At 47.7% G+C, this 23,014-nt stretch overlaps 1 protein-coding gene across 3 annotated transcripts in view; it reads left to right on the top strand.

Annotated features, from left to right (window-relative positions):
• The first annotated feature begins 6,654 nt into the window (after positions 1–6,654).
• lrp4 (low density lipoprotein receptor-related protein 4) overlaps positions 6,655–23,014 on the top strand; it is a 397,853-nt gene continuing 381,493 nt past the window's right edge. For all 3 annotated transcript variants that reach the window (XM_080189863.1, XM_080189864.1, XM_080189865.1), the window contains exon 1: positions 6,655–6,771. In XM_080189863.1, coding sequence (XP_080045989.1) covers positions 6,714–6,771 — 58 coding nt within the window. In that variant the 5' untranslated portion in view covers positions 6,655–6,713. The remainder of the gene's footprint in view (positions 6,772–23,014) is intronic.

The following is a 23,014-nucleotide window of genomic DNA, read 5'->3' on the forward strand; positions in this document are numbered from 1 at the left end:
TGGTGCTGTTAGTTATGGATGAAGTCAGTGCAATAGCGAGAGAGGATATTGGCTCAGAAAGTCCAGATTTAGAATCAGCCTGGGTGGAGGTAAGAAGCAACAAGGGGCAGAAAGCATTAGTGGGGGCTGTCAACAGGCCTCCAAACAGTAGTGGTAAGGTAGCAGATGGCATTAAACAGGAAATTTGAGATGCAGATAACAAAGAGTGCTGCAGTAATCATGGGTGACTTTAATCCACATTCGGATTTGACAAATCAGTCTAGCAATAATACTGTTGTGGGTGAATTTTTGGAGTGCGCACGGGACAGTATTTTAGAGCAGTGTGTTGAAGAACCAGCTCGGGAACATGCTTCCTAGATTTGGTATTATGCAAGGAGAAGGGGTTAATTGGTAATATTATTGTGCGGGGTCCTTTAGGAAACGGTGACCAGAACATGATAAAATTCTTCATCGGGGTGGAAAGTGAAGAAATGTGCCTCCTTAGAGCCATAGAACCCTACAGGGCAGAAAGAGGCCCTTCGGCCCATCGAGCCTGCACCAAACACAATCCCACCCACGCCCTACCCCCATATCCTTACACATTATACCCACTAATCCCTCTAATCTACACATCCTTGGACACTAAGGGACAATTTCTTAGCATAGCCAATAATCCTTGGATGTGGGAGGAAACCAGAGTACCCGGAGGAAACCCGCACAGACACGAGGAGAATGTACAAACTCCACACAGACAGTGACCCGAGCCAGGAATCGAACCCAGGACCCTGGAGCTGTGAAGCAGCAGTGCTAACCACTGTGCTATCATGCCGTCCCTAAAACTCGGTCCTAAATCTACATAAAGAAACCTACCAAGGCAATGGCTAATATTTAAGGAATGGGATGTATGCATTGCAACACAACAAGAAAAATGGCCCCACATGGGGTTACAAAAGAAATTAAGGATAGCATTTGATCCAAAGAGAAATCATTTTAAAGTTTATTTATTAGTGTCACAAGTAGGCTTACATTAACAGTGCAATGAAGTTACTGCGATAATCCCCTAATCGCCACACTCTGGCACCTGTTTGGGTACACTGAGGGAGAATTTAGCATGGCCAGTGCACCTAACCAGCACGTCTTTCAGGCTGTGGGAGGAAATCGGAGCACCCGGAGGAAACCCACGCAAACACAGGGAGAATGTGCAGACTCCACACAGACTGACCCAAGCCGGGAACCAAATCTGGCTCCCTGGCTCTGTGAGCCACCATGCTGCCCATATAAAAATATAAAAATCACATAATAATCATAAAAAGTCACTTAAAAATTGCTGGGGAAAAGTGGCACGCCTGAGAATTAGAAGTTCAGTATTCAGCAAAATTGGAACAAAAAAATTGATTAAGAGGGGAAAAATGGAATAGGAGTGTAAACTTGCAAAAACGTTACAGTGGACTGTGAAAGCTTTTATAAGTATATAAAAAGAAAAAGATTAGTGAAGCCAAATGTAGACAAGATTAAGAATTGGTTAGCATACAGGAAACAGGGAGTAAGAATAAATGGGTCTTTGTGATGGGACAGTGAATAGGATGGTCCTAGAGGGATGAGTTCCTAGGCCCCAGTTATTCATAACATACATCACTGAATTGGGTGAGGGAACCAAAAGTAATATTATCAAGTTTGCTGATGACACAAAACTTGATGGGAATGTTACTGATGAGGAGGATGTTAAAAGGGCTTCAAGGTTATTTAGACAAAATGAGTAACTGGGCAGATCATAGAAACCCTACAGCGCAGAAAGAGGCCACTTGGCCCATCGAGTCTGCACCAACAACAATCCCACCCAGGTCCTAACCCCGAAACCCCACATATTTACCCCGTTAATCCCTCTAATATACACATTCTGGGACACTAAGCGGCAATTTAACTTGGCCAGTTAACCTAACCTCCACACCTGTAGACTGTGGAAGGAAATTGGAGCACCTGGAGGAAACCCATACAGACATGGGGAGAATGTGCAACTCCACACAGACAGTCACCCAAACCGGGAATCAAACCCAGATCCCTGGCACTGTGAGGTGGCAGTGCCAACCACTGTGCCACTGTGCTGCCCAAATATATGGCAGATGCAGTATAACATGGATAAATGTGAAGATATCCACTTTGGATGGGGAAACAGAATGGCAGAGTATTATTTAAATGATGACAGGTTGGGAAATGCTGACGTTCAAAGGAAGCTGGGGCCCTTGTATACCAGTTACTGGAAGCAAGCATACAGGTACAGCAAGCAGTTAGGAAGACAAATGATACAGTGACCGTCACCGCCTTGGTGAGACCACACCTGACATATTGTGTGCAGTTTTGACCTCCTTATCTAAGAAAGGATATACTCGCCGTGGAGGCAATACGGCGAGGTTCAACCAGCCTGATTCCTGGGATGGCAGGATTACCATCAGCAGAGAGATTGCGTCGACTGGGCCTGTATTTACTGGAATTTAGAGGAATAAGAGGGGAACCCATTGAAACATATAAAATTCTGGACAGACTGGATGCAACCTCTGGCTGGGGATCTAGAACAAGAAGTCACAGTCTCAGGATAAGGGGAAGGCCACTTAGAATTGAGATAAGGAAGAGTTTCTTCACTCAGATGATGGTGAACTCGTGGAATTCTCTACCACGGAAGGCTGTGGAGGCCAGGTCTCTGAATATATTTAAGAAGTTAATCGATCCCGAGACTCTAAAGCTGTCAAGGGATATGAGGAGAGCACTGGAGTGTGGCTTTGAGACAGAGGATCAGCCTGTGTTTCTGTGTTTAGGGATAGGATGATAGCACAGTGGTTAACACTGCTGTCTCACAGCACCAGTGACCTGGGTTCAATTTTGACCTTGGGTGTTTGTCTGTGTGGCGTATGTACATTCTCCCCATGTCTGTGTGGGTTTTCTCCCAGGCTCCAAAGATGAGGAGTTTAGGTGGATTGGCCATGGTAAATTTCCCCTTAGTTTGTCTGTGTGTGTGACTATACTTGATGTGATGTAGTGCCTCTCAAGCTATAAGCTTCTGGCAACAGAGTAGCTAGGAATAATTAGCTACAGAAACAGACAAGCACCTGACCTGTACACCACCAGAGTGCAGGAAGGTTGAGAGAGAGAGAGAGAGAGATGTTCAGTGATTCACTTCATTTTTCATGATCTGGTAACAGTGTATTCAGTGCATGAAATGCTACCTCCCACCACCAGTGTACAGAGCACCATCTCCCATCGTCAGTGTACAGAGTACACCTCCCACCGCCACTGTATAGAGCATCACCTTCCACTGCCACTGTACAGAGCACCACCTCCCACTGCCAGAGTACAGACCGCCACCTCCCACCGCCAGTGTACAAAGCACCACCTTCCACTGCCAGTGTACAGAGCAACACCTCCCACTGCCAGTGTACAGAGCAACACCTCCCACCGTCACTGCACAGAGCGCCACCTCCCAACGCCACTGTACAGAGCGCCACCTCCCACCGTCACTGCACAGAGCGCCACCTCCCAACGCCACTGCACAGAGCGCCACCTCCCACCGTCACTGTACAGGGTGCCACCTCCCAATGCCACTGTACAGAGCGCCACCTCCCACCGTCACTGTACAGAGTGCCACCTCCCACCACAAGAATATGCCATGGGGAGGCCAGAGAATTCTCTCCTGATTTTCACCACTCCACTATTGGCTGCTGTGCCTCAGCTGCTTTGGCTCTAATCTCTGGCCACTCATCCCCAAAACCCCTCCTTGTTCATTAAGCTCCTCCTTAAAATGGTTGTTGTTATATCTCCTTCTGGGGTTCAATGTCAAACATTGTTTGATTGTGCTCCAGTGAAGTGGACTGAGAATGTTCCAATTCTAATCCTCTTCCCGCATCTATTGAGCCACTGAGGTAAACTTTCATCTGTTTCCATAGTGAGTTATTCCTGGAACAGGTCATTAATCTGTCACCAGCAGAGAACTCACACTGCATGGAAGATACTAAACAAATGTAGGTCATTGATTTGAATTTGTGTTTTTATTCTATACCTCCTGAGGGGGATGATAGTTTGGTGGTAATATCACTGGGTTAGTCAACCAGAGGGCTGTGCAAATTGCTGTGGGGATATGGGTTCAAATCCCCACTGTGGAAAATGGTGAAATTTCAATTGAACTAATGATTGAATCGGAAAGCTTGTCTCAAACCATGAAAACTGTTGTCCAATTGTCCACGGTGGCACGGGGGGTTAGCACTGCTGCCTCACGGCATCAGGGACCCAGGTTCAATTCAAACCTCTGTTCACTGTCTGTGCGGAATCTGTCAGTGACTATCACTGTTTGCTGTGCAGATACATGGATGTGGGCCAGTGTCTGTGGGAGTTTGCACATTCTCCCCGTGATTGCGTGGGTTTTCTCCGGGTGCTCCAGTTTCCTCCCACACCCCAAAAACGTGCTTTTAGGCTGATTGGTGTAACAAATTGTCCCTAAATTAGTCTTTCCTCAATCTTCCCCAATGGGCGTAGACAAAGGTCAGAGGTAGAGGAGGGCACTCATAATGTTAAAATGGTGGCGCGGGCTCGTTGGGCCGAAGGGCCTGTTTCCCGTGCTGTGTTGTTCTTTGTTCTTTGCTCTTTGTGTCTGCATGAGTTTCCACCGGGTGCTCCGATTTCCTCCCACAGTCCAAAGATGTGCAGGTTAGGTTGATTGGCCATGTTAAATTAACACTAGTGTCAAGGGGATTAGCAGGATAAATGAGGGTTACAGGAAAAGGAACTGGGTGGGATTGTGGTTGGTGCAGACTTGGTGGATCGAATGGCCTCCTTCTTTACTGCAGGGATTCTATGATTGTTGGAAAACCCAATTTGGTTCAATAATGCCCTCAAGGGATGGAAATCCGCCAACATTACCTCGTCTGGCTTAGAGCTGACTCCAATGTGGATAATTTTTAACTGTCCTCAGAAATAGCCTCACCGTCCATTCCATTCAGGGGCAGTTAGAGAGGGACAATAAATGTTGACACTGCCAGTGAAATTTGAATTTGGTTTTTGGAGCAAGTGAGGAATGGATTTGGGTTTACCCACTCCACTCTGAGCATTGACTTTGTAACTTTAAATGTTGACTCTGGCAGTGAGTCCCATATCCCATGAAAGAATGAAGAAAATATTTCATTATGTATGAATGCATTGAGCAGTTTTAAAATATAACTCACAAATATTCAAACAAGTCTTTAAACTGGCGCCAGAGCGTGGCAATTTCTCGCCAGCTGTGCCTAGCATACTCTATAATTTTATCTTTCACTCTTATTACACTCTGCACCCTCTCCTTTTCCTTCTCGGGCGAACGGTATGCTTTGTCTGTATAGCACGCAAGAAGCAATACTTTTCCCTGCATACTAATGCACAGCGCCAGGGGCCCGAGTTTGATTCCCGGCTTGGGTCACTGTCCGTGTGGAGTTTGCACATTCTCCCCGTGCCTGGGTGGGTTTCCTCCGAGCGTTCCGGTTTCTTCCCATAGTCAAAAGATGCGTGGAGTAGGTGCATTGGCCATGCTAAATGCCCCTTAGTGTCCCACGACGTGTAGGTTACGGAGAAACTAGAAGCAGGAGTGGGCCATTCGGCCCGTCAGACCTGCTCCACCATTCAGTTTGATCATCAAATTTAACATCCTGATGCCCCCCACCCCACCCCCCCCACCGGCATCCCTCCGCTATATCTCTTGATCCCTTTAACCCAAGAGCTCCAATTTCTTCTTGAACACAATCCTACATTCTGTGCTGGTGAACCGCACACATTCACCACTCTCTGGGTGAGGAAATGTCTCCTCGTCTCAGTTCTAAAAGGTTTACCCCCCCCCCCCCTCCTTATCCTCAAACTCTGACCCCTAGTTCTGGACTCCCCACCCCCCCACCATTGGGGACATTCTTTCCCGAGAGGGATTAGTGGGGTAAGTATGTGGGGTAAAGGTAAGATGTTGTATTAGAGTGTGGGTGCAGGCTCGATGGGCTGAATGGCCTCCTGCTTGCACTGTCGGGGCTGCGGGGTGTTTAAACGCTGCGGAGTCCCGACCACGGCTTTCCCCGGGCGCTCACTCAGCCCAGCGAGGTTAACACTGGGGGAAGCTTTCTTATACCCAGCCGGAGGCTTTGTGGCGGTGGAGGCTGCGAGCCGGCGAGTGCGGGCGGATGGACCGGAGCGGTGAGCTGGCTGGCTCACTGGGGGCTGAGCTCCCCCCCCCACCCCAGGGTCCCCGGCCGCTGGTGCCGGGGCTGGTCCCCCCCCCCCCTTCAGCCGGCGGCTGCTTGCTGGAAGCTGGGATTGCTGGCAGCCCGGGGGAGCCGTCCTCTTTCCCCCCCCCTCTGCTCGGGCTGGATGGTGCACTCCATGTTGCTTTTGATCAGTCCATGGGAGGGAAGGCAGCCAGAACCGGAGCTGAACGCACACAGTCCGGGTGTCAGCTTTACACTGCAGCTCCGCTCCCAACTTTACCTTTGCTCAGCCCTGTGCAGGGGGAGGTGTAGCGGGGCGGGGGGGGGGACACACACACACTGAACTGACAGCATGATCTGATCTGACCCACCTTCCCGCCTGCTTTAACCCCCCCCACCAACCCCAAAGCTTTTGCTTTTTATTTTCTTTTTTTTAGAAAAAAGAAACATTTGTTTTATTTATATTTTTTCACAAAGAGAAAAGTTCTGCTCCAGACCGGACAAGTCTTGCGGGAGGGACACCAACTCAGAATGCAGCCTGTTGCGCTGCTTTTGGGCATTCTGCTTTCCAGCCTGCTCCACCAGCAAGGTAAGACAAGAGTTTCCCCAGTTCTCAGCGGCTGGGTTTCTGTTGGTGGGGGTGTGTGTGTGTGGGGTAGATAGGGGAGTTTGGGAAGGGAATGTTAACAATGAATGAGATGTGTGGACGGAACGGGGAACGGAATGATGTTCCCCTCCTTTTCTCCTTGTTGTGGGGACCTGTCACCCTTCAATACTTTGCATTACAACTTTTTTTTGTTGTGGTAAAGATAATTTATTACAGACACAAGGTTGGTGGTGGTGGGGGGTCTCTTGTGTGTGCACCAGCCCCACATCGCAAAGAAAGGAATTAAGTTTTTCCAACCTATTCTCCACTGGTCTGTATTTTGATTGTGTGTGTGGTTTTTTTGTTTTGCGTGTGCGGTTGTCAGATTTAATGCTGTGTTTTTTTTTGGGGAGCTGGGAAATGGGGGGAAGGTGGTGGTGGCGGGGGAGGGGGGGGTGGGGGTGGTGGTGGTGGTGGGATGTTGGTGGGTTCTTACAGCAGCCGCTGTATCTCCAGCAAAGCAGCAGAAGTTTCCCTCTAGTCGGCAGCTTTTTCAACACCTTTGCATGTTCCAACAGCAGCCGCGACCCGGGGCTGGAATGCACTGGGGAATGAGAGAGGCTTGTATTCAGCACGGCGAAACTCTCTGCAAACTGGCAAAACTGCTTCTTCATGCCGAATATAATGGGGGGTTGGGGGGGGGGAGGAAGTAAAGAAAGGGTTTCACCCGCCCACCCCATTATAAAACACACACAGAACGAGATAACTCTTGACCATCCCTGTTGGGATTTAAAAGTAGCAATGTATCTTTAAGAAAAGAGAGAGAAGGGAAGCTGAGTTAATATAAAATAAATGTGGTATAATGTATCATTTCAGACGCTGTGAAGTCTGGGGTGGGAAACTCACCCCTCAGAAGCGTGTGTCCAGTTGCAGTGTAACACTGGGGGGAGTTTTATTGTACTTTATTTTTAAATTCCTCCCCCCCCCCCACAAGTTCAGTAACTCTGGCTTTCCAGAACAACACTTCTCTCCGCAGCCACATGGAGCCGGGCACACACACACACACACAGTGTCCCTCTCCTGTGGACGGACTGAGGGAACCAGGTTGATGAAAGGCTCCCAGAGACAGCACTCAAAACACTGACAGCTTTGGGTGAATCTCCCAGCGCCCGGCCAGCCCCACAAACAGCACCTCTCTGTTAAAAAAAAATACCCCTCCACCCCCCCAAGCCTGACTGTGAATGCTGCTCCGGGTATGTCTACAAATGTTTGCGGAAGCGGCTCAGGTTCAGAAGGAGAAATCCGACAGGTTTGGCTGGCTGCTTCCGAGAGGAGAGAGATGGAGAGGGGGAGAGAGAGAGGAAGGAGGGATAGAGGGGAGGAGAGGGACTGGAGAGAGAGAGGAGGGAGAGGGATAGAGGGGAAGGGGAGAGAGAGAAAGGAGAGGGAGAGAGGAGGGAGAGGGATAGAGGGGAAGGGGAGAGAGAGGAGAGGGAGGGGGAGAGAGAGAGAGAGAGGAGGGAGGGATAGAGGGGAGGAGAGGGACTGGAGAGAGAGAGGTGGGAGAGGGATAGGAAGGGGAGAGGAGAGGGAGGGAGAGAGAGAGGAGAGGAGAGGGAGGGAGAGAGAGAGGAGGGAGGGATAGAGGGGAGGAGAGGGACTGGAGAGAGAGGGAAGGGAGAGAGAGGAGAGGGAGGGGGAGAGAGGGGAGAGGGAAGGGAGAGAGAGGAGAGGGAGGGAGAGAGAGAGGAGGGGAGGAGAGGGACTGGAGAGAGAGAGGGAAGGGAGAGAGAGGAGAGGGAGAGAGAGGGAAGGGAGAGAGGGGCGAGGGAGAGAGAGGGATAGAGGGAATAGAGAGAGGAGGGAGAGACCGAGAGGGATAGAGGGGAGGGAGAGGGATAGAGGGGAGGGAGAGGGATAGAGGGGAGGGAGAAAGAGAGGAGAGGGAGGGAGAGAGAGAGAGAAGGGAGGTGAAGGGAGAAAGAGAGGGGAGAGAGAAAGTTAGAGAGGAGGGAGAGAGTAAGATAAAGGGGAAGGAGAGAGAGAGAGAGACGGGGCGATGCTAACCCTCTGGAGGAGCGGACTGAAACATTCTGCTTTCCCCTTTCGTGATGACAATGTGTCGGCGCCAGAGCGCTCTGGATCCGGTGGATAGACAAAGGATTAAAGAGCTCCAACCCGGGGGGGTAGGCAGGCTTTATCTGACATTCCATCCCCATGTACAGATAGAGGCAGTGAGGGAAGGATTGTTAACTTCTCCTGGATCCCTTTGCTTTGTCTGGGGGTGGGGGGGGGGGTGGGGGGATGTTATTTCCGTCCCACTCTGTAATTATCTGACTGTAATTACCAAAACACTCTGTTGTAAGAGACGGAATGAGTTTGTGTGAAACATGTTTCCAGGAGGTCGCGTCAGGACTGATCCTCGCTGTAAAGAAGCCACATTGACAAAGCAAAGAGCAGTTTGCAGCTTCAACTTGCAATTTTAACCAGAGAGCTGGTGTCACTTTGACAGCACCGGGCTGTGGAAGGCAGAAGTTTATTTTCCTTAAGAATAATGAATCCTCCAAACCCAGGCTCCAAACACCAGCTTTCTGAGACACTTTTTTAATATGGGCCGTTTAGGAGAGTGAAGCCCACAGACGGTGCAAATTCATTGCAATCTGACAGCGCAGTTTAGCTGGGAATCTGGCTCTTCTGTCCTGTCTCATCCCAGTCCAACCTTTAAAGTGCAGCCTTTAAAGTTAAAGAATATCTCACTGACCCCCCCCCCCCCACTCCCTCTCTAAAAGAAAATGAGAAATTCCCCCTTTCATTTTGCTACAGATTACAGGAACGAATGACATTGTTGGTGACGGACAGTGTCAGTATAGACATGATGGGCCGAATGGCCCTCTTGCTGTATGTGCGGGGGCGGATGGGGGTGGGTGGGTTGGGCATTAAAGGGTGGATTTAAGCAGACACCCGCATCTATTTGTAAACCTCACCCCAATGAGGAGAATAACATTGGGTAGATGTCTGGTGTGATCTCTCAGGATTCCTCTGTGTGTGTGAGAGAGAGTGTGTGTGTGTGAGAGGCTATTTGTGTGTGAAAGACTGTGTGTCTGTGAGAGTGAGAGACTGTGTATCTGTGAGTGAAAGACTGGGTGAGTGTGAGACTGAGTGAGTGTGAGACTGAGTGAGTGATCTGTGTGTGCCTGCCTGTTTGTGTGAGAAAGACTGTGTGTGTGTGTCTGTGTCTGTGTGTGTCTGTGTCTGTGTGTGACTGTGTCTGTGTGTGTCTGTGTCTGTGTGTGTCTGTGTCTGTGTGTGACTGTGTGTGTGTGACTGTGTGTGTGTGTGACTGTGTGTGTGTGTGACTGTGTGTGTGTGTGACTGTCTGTGACTGTGTGTGTGTGTGACTGTCTGTGACTGTGTGTGTGTGTGTCTGTCTGTGACTGTGTGTGTGTGTGACTGTCTGTGACTGTGTGTGTGTGTGTCTGTCTGTGACTGTGTGTGTGTGTCTGTCTGTGACTGTGTGTGTGTGTCTGTCTGTGACTGTGTGTGTGTGTGTCTGTCTGTGACTGTGTGTGTGTGTGACTGTCTGTGACTGTGTGTGTGTGTGTCTGTCTGTGACTGTGTGTGTGTGTCTGTCTGTGACTGTGTGTGTGTGTCTGTCTGTGACTGTGTGTGTGTCTGTCTGTCTGTGACTGTGTGTGTGTGTCTGTCTGTGACTGTGTGTGTGTGTGTCTGTCTGTGTCTGTGTGTGTGTGTCTGTGTGTGTGTGTCTGTGTGTGTGTGTCTGTGTGTGTGTGTCTGTGTGTGTGTGTCTGTGTGTGTGTGTGTCTGTGTGTGTGTGTCTGTGTGTCTGTGTCTGTGTGTGTCTGTCTGTGTCTGTCTGTGTGTGTGTGTGTCTGTCTGTGTGTGTCTGTCTGTGACTGTGTGTGTGTGTCTGTCTGTGACTGTGTGTGACTGTGACACTGTGACACTGTGACTGTGTGACTGTGTGTGTGACTGTGTGTGTGTGTGACTGTGTGTGTGTGTGACTGTGTGACTGTGTGTGTGTGTGTGACTGTGTGTGTGTGTGTGACTGTGTGTGACTGTGTGTGTGTGTCTGTGACTGTGTGTGACTGTGTGTGTGTGAGTGTGAATGTGTGTGGGAGAGTGAGCGGTCCCCCCGCCCCCACCCCGTTGCTGCTTCATTCTGTAAGAAATACCTATCTCCTGAGCACATCCCGGGGACAGAGCTGGAAGCCGGGCTTTCTGACCTGATTTCACATCACCGGCTTTAGAGTAAATCTCACCGCCCCGAGCTGGGGAGAATGATCAAACTAAATCCTTCGCTTGCGCTATTTCTCTGCGCTAAATAATCGCAGCAATTTCTCGGAACCTTTCCGGAAACACTGACTTGTCTTTAATGCGCCTCGTTTCTTAACTTCATCTCAGCGGTCCTTCACTCTGGTTTACTTTGGTTTGATTTTTCACTTCGCCGACACAGTGGACGGTCTTCACTGAGTGAAGTGGGGTTAAGGGCAGGGTTTATTGAGGGTCTTCTCCCCAGTCCAGCTGCTGTGTGAAGCAGACACAGCTCCGGCTCGCCCAGGTTCCTGTGTGTGGATTAATCCAGGGTAAAGCATTCCTGCTTTGGAATGTCCCCACCGCCACAGCAAAGCCCTCAGCTGTTCCACTTTGAAACACCGGCTATCCCGGGAAAGATAGACTGGACCGGGTCCTAGCGCCCAGCCAGGAACTGATATCAGTGAGATATTACATTGTGTCAGTTAGATCAGTGTAGGATGCTACATATTTAGCATCTCACTCAAGAGCAGCTTCTTCTCTGCTGCCGTCAGACCTTTGAATGGACCTACCTGATATTAAGTTGATCTTTCTCTACACTCTAGCTATGGTCAGTATTCACACAGGAAAAAGCCAGTGTAGTCGACGAGAATACAGGCTATTAGACTAGATAGGATTGAGGTCCATAAGGAGGAGGTGTTAGCTGTTCTGGAAAGTATGAAAATTGATAAGTCCCCTGGGCTGGATGGGATTTATCCTAGGATTCTCTGGGGGGCTAGGGAGGAGATTGCAGAGCCTTTGGCTTTGATCTTTCAGTCGTCATTGTCTACAGGAATAGTGCCAGAAGACTGGAGGATAGCAAATGTTGTCCCCTTGTTCAAGAAGGGGAGTAGAGACAACCCTGGTAATTATAGACCAGTGAGCCTTACTTCTGTTGTGGGCAAAGTTTTGGAAAGGATTATAAGAGATAGGATTTATAATCATCCAGAAAGGAATAATTTGATTAGGGATAGCCAGCACAGTTTTGTGAAGGGTAGGTCATGCCTCACAAACCTTATTGAGTTCTTTAAGAAGGTGACCAAAGAGGTGGATAAGGGTAAAGCAGTTGATGTGGTGTACATCGATTTCAGTAAAACATTTGATAAAGTTCCCCATGGTAAGCTTTTGCAGAAGATACGAAGACATGGGATTGAGGGTGATTTAGCAGTTTGGATCAGAAATTAGCTAACTGTAAGAAGACAGAGGGTGGTGGTTGATGGGAAATGTTCATCCTGGAGTTCAGTTACTAGTAGTGTGCTGCAGGGATCTGTTTTGGGGCCACTGCTGTTTGTCATTTTTATAAATGACCTGGATGAGGGTGTAGAAGGATGGGTTAGTAAATTTGCGGATGACTCCAAAGTCGGTGGAGTTGTGGACAGTGCGAAGGATGTTGCAGGTTACAGAGGGACATAGATAAGCTGCAGAGCTGGGCTGAGAGGTGGCAAATGGAGTTTAATGCGAAAAAGTGTGAAGTGATTCACTTTGGAAGGAGTAACAGGAATACAGAGCACTGGGCTAATGGTAAGTTACTTGGTAATGTGGATGAGCAGGGAGATCTCGGTGTCCATGTGCATAGATCCCTGAAAGTTGGCACCCAGGTTGATAAGGCTGTTAAGAAGGCAGTGTGTTAGCCTTTATTGGTAGAGGGATTGAGTTTTGGAGCCATGAGGTCATGTTGCAGCCGTACAAAACTCAGGTGTGACCGCGCTAGGAATATTCCGTACAGCTCTGGTCACCGTGTTATAGGAAGGATGTGGAAGCATTGGAAAGGGTGCAGAGGAGGTTTACCAGGATGTTGCCAGATGAAGTGGTGAATGCGGGCTCACTTTTAACATTTAAGAAAATCTTGGACAAGTACATGGATGAGAGGGGTGTGGAGGGATATGGTCCAGGTGCAGGTCAGTGAGACTAGGCAGAAAAATGGTTCAGCACAGCCAAGAAGGGCCAAAGGGCCTATTTCTGTGCTGTAGTGTTCTATGGTTGCCTGGTGTGGTGGGAAGGCCTTATGAGGAAAGGCTGAGGGTTTTGAGACTGTTTTCATTAGAGAGAAGAAAGTTGAGAGGTGACTTAATTGAGGCATATAAAATGATTAGAGGATTAGATAGGGTGGACCGTGAGAGTCTTTTTCCTCGGATGGAGATGGCTAGTACGAGGGGACATAGCTTTAAATTGAGGGGGTGATAGATACAGGACAGATGTCAGGGATAGGTTCTTTACTCAGAGAGTAGTAAGGGCTTGGAATGCTCTGCCTGCAACAGTAGTGGATTCGCCAACATTACGGGCATTTAAATGGTCATTGGATAAACATATGGATGATATTGGAATAGTGCAGGTTAGATGGGCTTTAGATTGGTTTTCACAGGTCGGCGCTACATTGAGGGCCGAAGGGCCTGTACTGCGCTGTAATGTTCTATGGCCGTAACACTATGTTCTGCACCTTTCCTTTTCCCTTATGTACTCTGTGAATGGTATATTTTAGTCTGTTTAACACGCAAGAAACAATACTAAGTGACAATAATAAATCAATAAAAACAATAATATATATAAACAAATAATAAACAAATAATAATAAAAACAAATATATACAGGGCGGCATTTTCCGGCCTTGCTGACCTGAAACCGGAAAATCCTGCCTGAGGTCAACGGATCTTTCCACGATTCCCCTGTTGGGCGGGACAATAAAATTCACCCCATGGTGTCTCAGTCTGGGCTGTGCTGTTAGATTGTGTGAATTAGCTCAATGTAGGATTCTAGATATTTATATCGATAAAGGGGAGGGGATGTCCCAGTGGGATTATCGCTCGACTATTAATCCAGAAATTCGGCTAATGTTCTGGGGACCCAGGTTTGAATCCGCAGCAGATGGTGGAATTTGAATTCAGTAAAAAAAAAAATCTGCAATTAAGAATCTACTGATGACCATGAAAGAATTGTCGATTGTCGGAAAAGCCCGTCTGGTTCACTAATGTCCTTTAGGGAAGGAAATCTGCCGTTGTTACCCAGTCTGGCCTACATGTGACACCAGAGCCACAGCAATGTGGCTCTTATAGGTCTAGCAAGTTGTCACTCGAGGCTTGGATATTACATTATGTGGTTTCAATCAATGGAGGTTTGTGGATATTTGTATTTCTATGTGTGTCAAATCCAGATTTATAGATTACAGATTTATGGATTGTGAATGAAATATATGCCTGCAATCAGCATGTGTATACATAATTCATTTACATGCTGTATCTGACATATATTTCAACTTTAAACCATAAAACATGGGAGCAGAATTAGGCCACTCAGCCCATCAAATCTGCTCTGCCATTCAATCATGGCTGATATTTTTCTTATCCCCATTCTGCTGCTCTTTCCCCATAACCCCCGATCCCCTTATTAATCAGGAACCTATCTGTCTCTGTCTTAAAGACACTCAATGACCCGGCCTCCACAGCCTTTTGTGGCAAAGAGTTCCACAGATTCACCACTCTCTGGCTGAAGAAATTCCTCCTCATCTCTGTTTTAAAGGATCATCCCGTTAGCCTGAAGTTGTGCTTTCTGGTTCTAGTTTTTCCTACTAGTGGAAACATCCTCTCCCACCTCCACTCTATCCACTCGATGCCTCGCAGCATCCTGTAAGTTTTAATAAGATTCCCCCCTCATTCTTCTAAACTCCAATGAGTACAGACCCAAAGTCTTCAACCGTTCCTCATACGACAATCTCTTTGTTCCAGGGATCATTCTTGTGAACCTCCTCTGGACCCTTTCCAAGGCCAGCACATCCTTCCTTAGATACGGGGCCCAAAACTGCTCACAGTATTCCAAATGGGGCCTGACCAGAGCCTTTAGCTTCAGAAAAGCTTCAAATATCACATTTCCCCAAGATCAGCTGAAGTGTCAGGTGATGGCAGTGTTCATGCGTTTGGTTCTGTGTAGATCATGTGGTTTACGCAGGAGACCAGCTTAACTGGTGGGGGTTGGAATTTGTGGTCCGCGATCGTCAGGACCCTGCAGAATTCTCTTGTTTCCCCCCCTGGTCTGGCTGCACTGGACAGAGGCGATGCAGGCTGCTGCGCTGTTGTGCCAACGTCAGGAAGCAGATGACAGCAGAGCTTCACTCAGACTGTGCAGGCGAGTGGACAACATGACTCAACAGTTACGCGGTGTTGTTGGACAGGAAAGGATTGCACGGAATGCTGTGTTCGATTCAGAAATAGGAACACGAGTGGGTCAATTGATACCCCAGAGTGGGCAATACAAATAGAGAGGCTTTCCGATGTTCAGGGAAATATCATTTGCTGCAGCTCGAGAAACCTTTCCCACATGTCCTGCTGGCAAATAGGCTTCAAGGACTCAGAGTGGGCAGAATTAAGCAACGGCATTTCTGCTGAGACGAGCAATCTGGGCCTAGGGTGGCAGTGGAAACATTACAAAAGGTACCGCTGACCAGTAAACCGGGGACGGTCAGGGTTTCAGCTTTGATTCTCTGTCGGGTCACCCCTCACCCCCCCACTGTGATTAGTGTACCCAGGGTGCAGAGCAGAGTGGATGAGGATAGAATCCGCTGATTGGCTAATCCCGTCCGCACGGCCTTGCCCCCTCTTTGGAAGTTGGCCACTCGATCCAGGTCGGAAGAGAGCCAGTGCGGTCTACGGAAATGGATGAATGAGTCACAGCTGTCAGGAGAGGAAGCGTTGGGGGAAAATGGAAGAGAAAAGTGTGTGCATCATTGCTGAAGCAGATTTATATAGTGCCGCGCTCCCAGTCAGTAAATTTGTCCCTGTCTCAGTAATGAACACAACAGCTGCCGCTGTGGTTTTTTCTCTCACTGAGTTCAGTCTGCTTGGGGGTCTGAGTGACATCACATTATCATTCTTACTAAGCCTGTCCGTGACTAGATCCAGGATTTGTGGCTGTAACGGTTTAATATCAGGACATTCCGAATCTCTGTTACTACAGAATTAAAGATGGCAATCTGATTTCAGCATTGTAGATTGTCTTGGTAGGAGGTTGGAGAAGGAGCAGGCCCCTTTGGCCCTCCGAGCTTGCTGCGTTGTTCAGTAAGGTCGTGGTGGATTTCCTATTTCAACTCTGCCTTCTCATTCTATCCCGCACTCTTTACTTCAGTTAGAAGGATAGGAGAAACACCACTGTGCAAAAAGGAGGCTATTCAGTCCATCAAATCTGCACAAACTTTCTGACAGAGCACTTTACCTGAGCATCTTTCCCCCCATTCCATCCCTGTGACCCCACACATTTAACATGCCCAACCCAGCTAACCTACACATCTTGGGACACTCAGGGACAATTTAGCAAGGTCAATGCATCTAACCTGCACATCTTTGGACTGTGGGAGGAAACCGGAACACCCAGAGGAAACTCATGCAGACCAGGGGAGAGCATGCGGGCTCTGCACAGACAGTGACCCAAGGCCAAGATTGAACCCGGGTTCCTGGCACTTTGAGACAGCAGTGTTAACCACTGTGCCACCGTGCCACCCTAATTAGTACTCCAAAATCTATCAACTCTGACTTGAATATACTCAATGACTGAGCAGCCACAGCTGTCTGGATTAGAGAATTCCAAAGATTAACAACCACTCAATTCTTGAATTCTCTTCCTGTCAGTCCTAAATGGCCAAACCCTGATTCCACAACCACAACTCTGTGTTCTAGATAAAACATTTTCCCAACATCTACTCTGTCAAGGTCCTTAGGAATTTTATGTGTTTCGATTAGATTACCTCTCATTCTGCTAAACTCCAGGGAATATAGATCGAGTCAAATTAAATACTTCGAGGACAATCTCCTCATCGAAGACACCAATCTAATGGACCCTCGAGTCCAGTCTGTCCGTCCAGGGATACAGAGACCAAAGCTGTGTCCAGTACTCCAGGTGTAGCCTCACAAGTGCCCTTTATTAATTGCAGTAAGACTTCTTTGCTCATAAGCTGCTATTCCCTTGTAACAAGAGAAAACACGATAATCATGTGACTCACATACAAGGTGGCACAGTGGTTAGCATTGCTGCCTCAAAGTGCCAGGGACCTGGGTTGAATTCTGGCCTTGTGTTACTGTCTGTTTGGAGTTTGCATGTTCTCCCCGTGTCTATGTGGGTTTCCTCCGGGTGCTCCACATTCCTCCCACGTTCCAAAGATGTGTAGGTTAGATGGATTGGCCGTGCTAAATGTGTGAGGTTACAGGAATACAGCCTAGATAGTATTGTGGTTAGTGCAGACTTGATGGGCTGAATGGACTCTTTCTGCACTGTAGGGATTCTATGATTCTGAGGTCAGCCAGGTCCCTCTGAATGCAAACTTTTCCCAGTCTCTCACTATTCAAAACATATTTTGCTATTTTGTTATTTTCCCGACCAAACTGGATAGCTTCACACTTGGCCACACTGTATTCCAAAATATTCCTGGGAAGTTCTCTAGAGATTCTTTCACACACACTCACACCATGTAAAAGCTGCTAGGTCTGCATTTCCCGATTGTTTTGGAGACATTTCTGACAAAGGAATGATCAACTAAGAATTGAAGCTCCTCGCTCCCGGAATTAGTGAGGGGCAAGTGTAGTTGTGTAGTAGGAAGTGGTTTTGTATCCAGGATTCCACACATGTGGAACCACCATGTTACTGGGAGAAAGGATGGAATTATCAGGAACAAGGCAATCAAAGCTACTCATGTATCACTTACTGTCTGGCTCTGAAATTGCAATGACTATGGAAGGTTGCATACAATGAAAAGACCCAGAGGAGGGGGAAGAAGAGAAGTCCCGAGAATAGCTGCTGCAGTGAGTGTTGGTAACTGGGACTAGCTGGTGCGGTGAGTGTCGTTAACTGGGACTAGCTGGTGCGGTGAGTGTCGGTAACTGGGTCTAGCTGGTGCGGTGAGTGTCGTTAACTGGGTCTAGCTGGTGCGGTGAGTGTCGGTAACTGGGACTAGCTGGTGCGGTGAGTGTCGGTAACTGGGACTAGCTGGTGCGGTGAGTGTCGGTAACTGGGACTAGCTGGTGCGGTGAGTGTCGGTAACTGGGACTAGCTGGTGCGGTGAGTGTCGGTAACTGGGACTAGCTGGTGCGGTGAGTTCTAGCAGTGTTGTTTCATCTTTGGAGTTTGACCCGTGCTAAGAGCAGGGTGAGGGAGTATAAAAGTGTTCTACCTAACGGTTATTCATGGTTCAGTGAGAAGTTTTGTTTAGATAGTTGTTCAGTCCCCAAAGGACTTTTATCTACAGCTAAAAACTGCCATCAGATCTGGCATGCTGTTGCTTTTGATAAATCAGCAATTTGCTGAGGTCACACACATCAGACTATTGTGGAAATGGAAAGCATACTCTTGTTTAGTTGGGAACTTTCTCTGGTTGTATTTTAGCTGTATTTGAAGGGTACTTTAAGTGAGATAATGTACTCTATATTGGTGTTAATAATGATGAAACATTTAATATACACCCCTAGCCTTCAATTTGACAAACATTCAGCAAAACGTTCATTGAAATGTATCCCATTTTAATCTCCATCATTTAACTCGCGTGTAAACATTACAGTCCTCAAGATTCCTATCTATTTTAGTGTATATGTCTCCATGGTTTGGATGGGACGCTGCCAGAACAGCTGGAGGCTGGATCTGAGTCTACGTTTCCGTGTCTCATTGATTCCCATGTGGACATTGTTGTGAGGGGATGCATGTGTGTCTCCCACTTAGTGGTAATGGGACCCACCTCAGAGTAAAGGTGAGGATGAATGAATGACCTGAACTCTTGAAATTTTGGAAGCCACCCCTTTTTGTTAGGAAGGACAAAGTTAGAGATCGCTGCAGTGTTTGCTTTGGGAGCCCAGGCACCTGCTGATGGCAAGCAGCTTTGAAACCATTTTCTGATTCCAGAGAGACCGGGTCCATGGGTAAGTGTTCCTAATGGGTGCAGTCGCAAAGTAATGCTGGCAGTTAGGAAGGCAAATGCAATGTTATTATTCATGTCGAGAGGGCTAAAATACAAGAGCAGGGATGTACTTCTGAGGCTGTATAAGGCTCTGGTCAGACCCCATTTGGATTATTGTGGGCAGTTTTAGGCCCCGTATCGAAGGAAGGATGTGCTGGCCTTGGAAAGGGTCCAGAGGAGGTTCACAAGAATGATCCCTGGAATCAAGAGATTGTTTTATGAGGAATGGTTGAGGACTCTGAGCCTGTACTCATTGGAGTTTAGGAGAATGAGGGGGACCTTATTAAAATTTACAGGATACTGTGAGACCTGGATAGAGTGGACATGGAGAGGATGTTTCCACTAGTAGGAAAAACTAGAACCAGAGGGGCACAATCTCAGGCTAAAGGGATGATCCTTTTAAAACAGAGATGAGGAGGAACTTCTTCAGCTAGAGAGTGGGGAATCTGTGGAACTGTTTGCCACAGAAAGCTGCAAAGGCCAGATCATTGAGTGTCTTTAAGACAGAGATAGAAAGGTTCTTGATTAATAAGGCAGGAGAATGGGGATGAGAAAAATATCAGCCATGATTGAATGGCGGAGCAGATTTGATGGGCTGAGTGGCCTAATTCTGCTCCTATATCTTATAGTCTTATTGCTACCTCACAAGTTTCTGTCACTTTCATTTTAGCATTCTAAATACAGTTGTTGCCAGTGGGTTCTCTTAGGGATTTTCTTGCTGAATAGGGAATTCAAATTGTTGGCAGGGGAAGAATTAAAGGCAATAATCTGGGAAACTATCCATTCAAGTGAGAGGGTTGTTTTAGAAACTGCCTTGATTGATTGTAATCTTTAATAAAGAAATAGCAGTTTGAGCTTTGCTTTGGTTAAAAACCACAGAACAAGTAAGCGATCTATTATATACATGCTGGCTTTCATTAGACAGTGCTATTATTACTAGGAAGACCACCCAAAGTACAGATAATGTGATGTCTTCAGGCAATAATATGTTCACTATTGCCAAAAATTAGACACTCTGATAAACCTTTCCGAAATGAAAAAAGCATAATTAATTCCACGATATTTGTAATTCATTGAAGTCCGCAGTAGAGGGATATTAATGTAGAGAGGCATATGGGTGCGCAGTGGAACAAAAGAATCTTTTGATCCCTTCAGGGATCAAGTTCAAAAGGCAGTTTTATTTAAGATAACTTGCAAAGTATCTCAGTGAGTTGTTACAGTTCCTGGGATATGTACTTTGCCATTGGGGGGGTGGGGTGCTGTTGGTTTCTGAAACATTAAGGGAGCATTTGCACAGATGCTTCATGTCACTTTTCAGATGATTTTCTCCCAAGTGTTGCCCCTGTCATTTAAGCTGCTTGTGTTGATATGAAGCATATGAAGGTTGATCGGGAAAGGACGTTATTTTGGGATGACAGGTAAATTCTATTAAGAGAAACAGATCAATTCAACACATGTGTCTGGAGTACAATTGGGAAAGGATTTTCCTTGCAACTGAGCTTATGTTGAGAACATCTTAAGAGCACTGTGTCAAATCCCCTTTTAATTAGTTTGATATGTCTCCTTTGATTAGGCTGTACAGTGGGCACAGTGGTTAGCAGTGCTGTCTCACCACGCCGGGGATCCGGCGTTCGATTTTCAGCTTGGATCACTGTCCGTGTGGAGTTTGCACATTCTCCCTGTGTCTGTATGGGTTTCCTCCAACACTCCATAGATATGCGGGTTAGGTTGATTGGCCGTGCTAAGTTGACCCTAGTTGCAGGAGGATTAGCAAGGTAAATATGTGGGGTTTTGGGGATAGGGTAGGATTGTCAGTGCAGGCTCAATGGGCTGAATGGCCTCCTTCTGCACTGTAGGGATGGGCCAAATGGCCTCCTTCTGCACTTATAGGGATTCAATGATAGCAGTTTTGAGAAGTTCAACACTTTTATAAATAAAGGCTTGTATTTATGCAGCATTTTTCACTGGGCGTCTCAACGTGTGTTACGGCACTTTGTAACAGTGAGGTATTTTCTGGTCGCTCTTCTCCTGGAGGAGACATGGCAGCTTGTTTGTTCTTGACAAACTCCACAAAGAGCAGCGAAGCAGACAGTTTGTTCCTTTGTGTGATGTTGAGGGATAAGTATCGGTCAGGACACCAGGGAGAAGTCCCGTAGTGCCATGGGAACTCCACCCAAGCAGGGAGTCACATTGACACCTCATCCTGAAAGACAGCATCTCTGACAGTGCAGTGTGTGTCTCGGTGCCTCCCTTACCCATGTCCAACTTTTCTGCAGCTCCGCGTTGGAACCTCGCCCAGAGGACTGGGTGGCGCGGTGGCGCAGTGATTAGCGCTGCTGCTTGACAGGGACCTGGGTTCGATTCCTGGCTTGGGTCACTGTCAGTGTGGAGTTTGCATGTTCTCCCAGTGTCTGCGTGGGTCTCCTCCAGGTGCTCCGGTTTCCTCCCACAGTCTAAAAGGCGTGCCAGTTAGGTGCATTGACCCAAGCAGGCGCCAGACTATGGCGACTAGGGGAATTTCGCAGTAACTTCATTGCAGTGTTAATGTAAGCCTACTTGTGACTAATGAATAAACTTTACTTTAGGACTGAAGCTGCCAAAACCAATGTGACAAATGACGAACACTGTGACTGTGCCATACCATCATTTCCCACCTTTCTCAGCTTCTCTGCAACCAGATCCCCCTCCAGTGGCTCCCCTCCATCGCAGCGACTCACTGGATTCTGTTCTTTGGTGGCCTTTCTTTGGCAATCTGTGCCACCTTCTCCCACACTGTCGACATTTTTCCGATGGTGGAATGAACTCGTGCCACAAAAGGGCTGGAGATGGGGATGGGGGCCAGGGGGGCTTCGGAGCTGCGAGCTTGGCCTCTGGCAGTGAAACGAGGTGCCTCCCTTCCCCGAGAAGGTGGCTCCCATTACTCATTACTTGTTGCTCCAGCCGTATCCGTCACTCCCAGAGGCTCCTGAGCCTCCGAGCTGGCAATGTGGGGCACCCGTTCGCCGTCCTTGATCAGATAGTAGGCTAGGAGGCTTACTGTGGGCTAGGACCCCTATCCCACCATCCGCCCTTCCCCCTCCTCACCCTCCCATTTGTGACCCCAAAGTCATAACCTAACCACTCCTGGCAAAGCCCCCCCCCCACCAATCATTGTCTCTGCCTTTCTATCCTGCCTGTGTTTTATAAACACCTGTTTGGTTAAATGAGCTATTTTTTTCACACTGTAAATTCTGCTATGTGTCTGAGCAAGCTTCTAATCACCTTCTCTTTGGCTCGGTGTCAGTTTGTTGTCGTTAAGTTTCTGTGAAGGGGATGCTTTTCTCTGTTAAACATGCTTTTTAAATGTAGCTTGTTGTCCCTGGGCTGTGGCGGGTGGGGTGGGGGGGGGGGTCAGGATATTGAATTCGATAATCAAAATGAGTGGCGGAGCAAGCTCGATGGGCCGAGTGGCCTCCTCCTGCTCCTATTTTCTATGTTTCTATGCTAAGGACAGCGCAGAGCTTTGGCTTGGCAGGGCGAAGGGTGGCTGCAGCCATTTCTTCATCATATCGCAAAGCTACAACTCTCACCACTTCATTTCAAGTGCTGACATGTGCTGTATGTGTTTGGGGCTGAACTGAAAAATATTGTAAATGTTTTGAACGGTTTGTTTTTCTCTCCAGGGCCCGAGAGGCCCAAGGCAAGGGCATTATTTATTTGTTAGCCCGTGGAGCTGTAAAGAAGTAAAAACATGTCATCTGTAAACGGACTGGTGTGAGGGTAGCATGGGCAAAGGGCTTACTTTTGTTTGGGAGAAACTTTATCTGAGCTAATAACAAGTCCTGATTATCCATAAAGTACTTTAATACTGATGATATTTCACTGACGTTTGAGCAGATTTTGGAACAGATTTTAATGACTGTCTGGACACATTTCCAGAAAATGATCCAATATCGGAATATCTCTTTAAACAGTGCACTGGTACATAAGAACATAAGAAATAGGAGCAGGAGTAGGCCAACTAGCCCTTCG

This window comes from Carcharhinus amblyrhynchos, chromosome 6, assembly GCF_965287045.1.
Source record: "Carcharhinus amblyrhynchos chromosome 6, sCarAmb.v2.hapA, whole genome shotgun sequence".
NCBI lineage: Eukaryota > Metazoa > Chordata > Chondrichthyes > Carcharhiniformes > Carcharhinidae > Carcharhinus > Carcharhinus amblyrhynchos.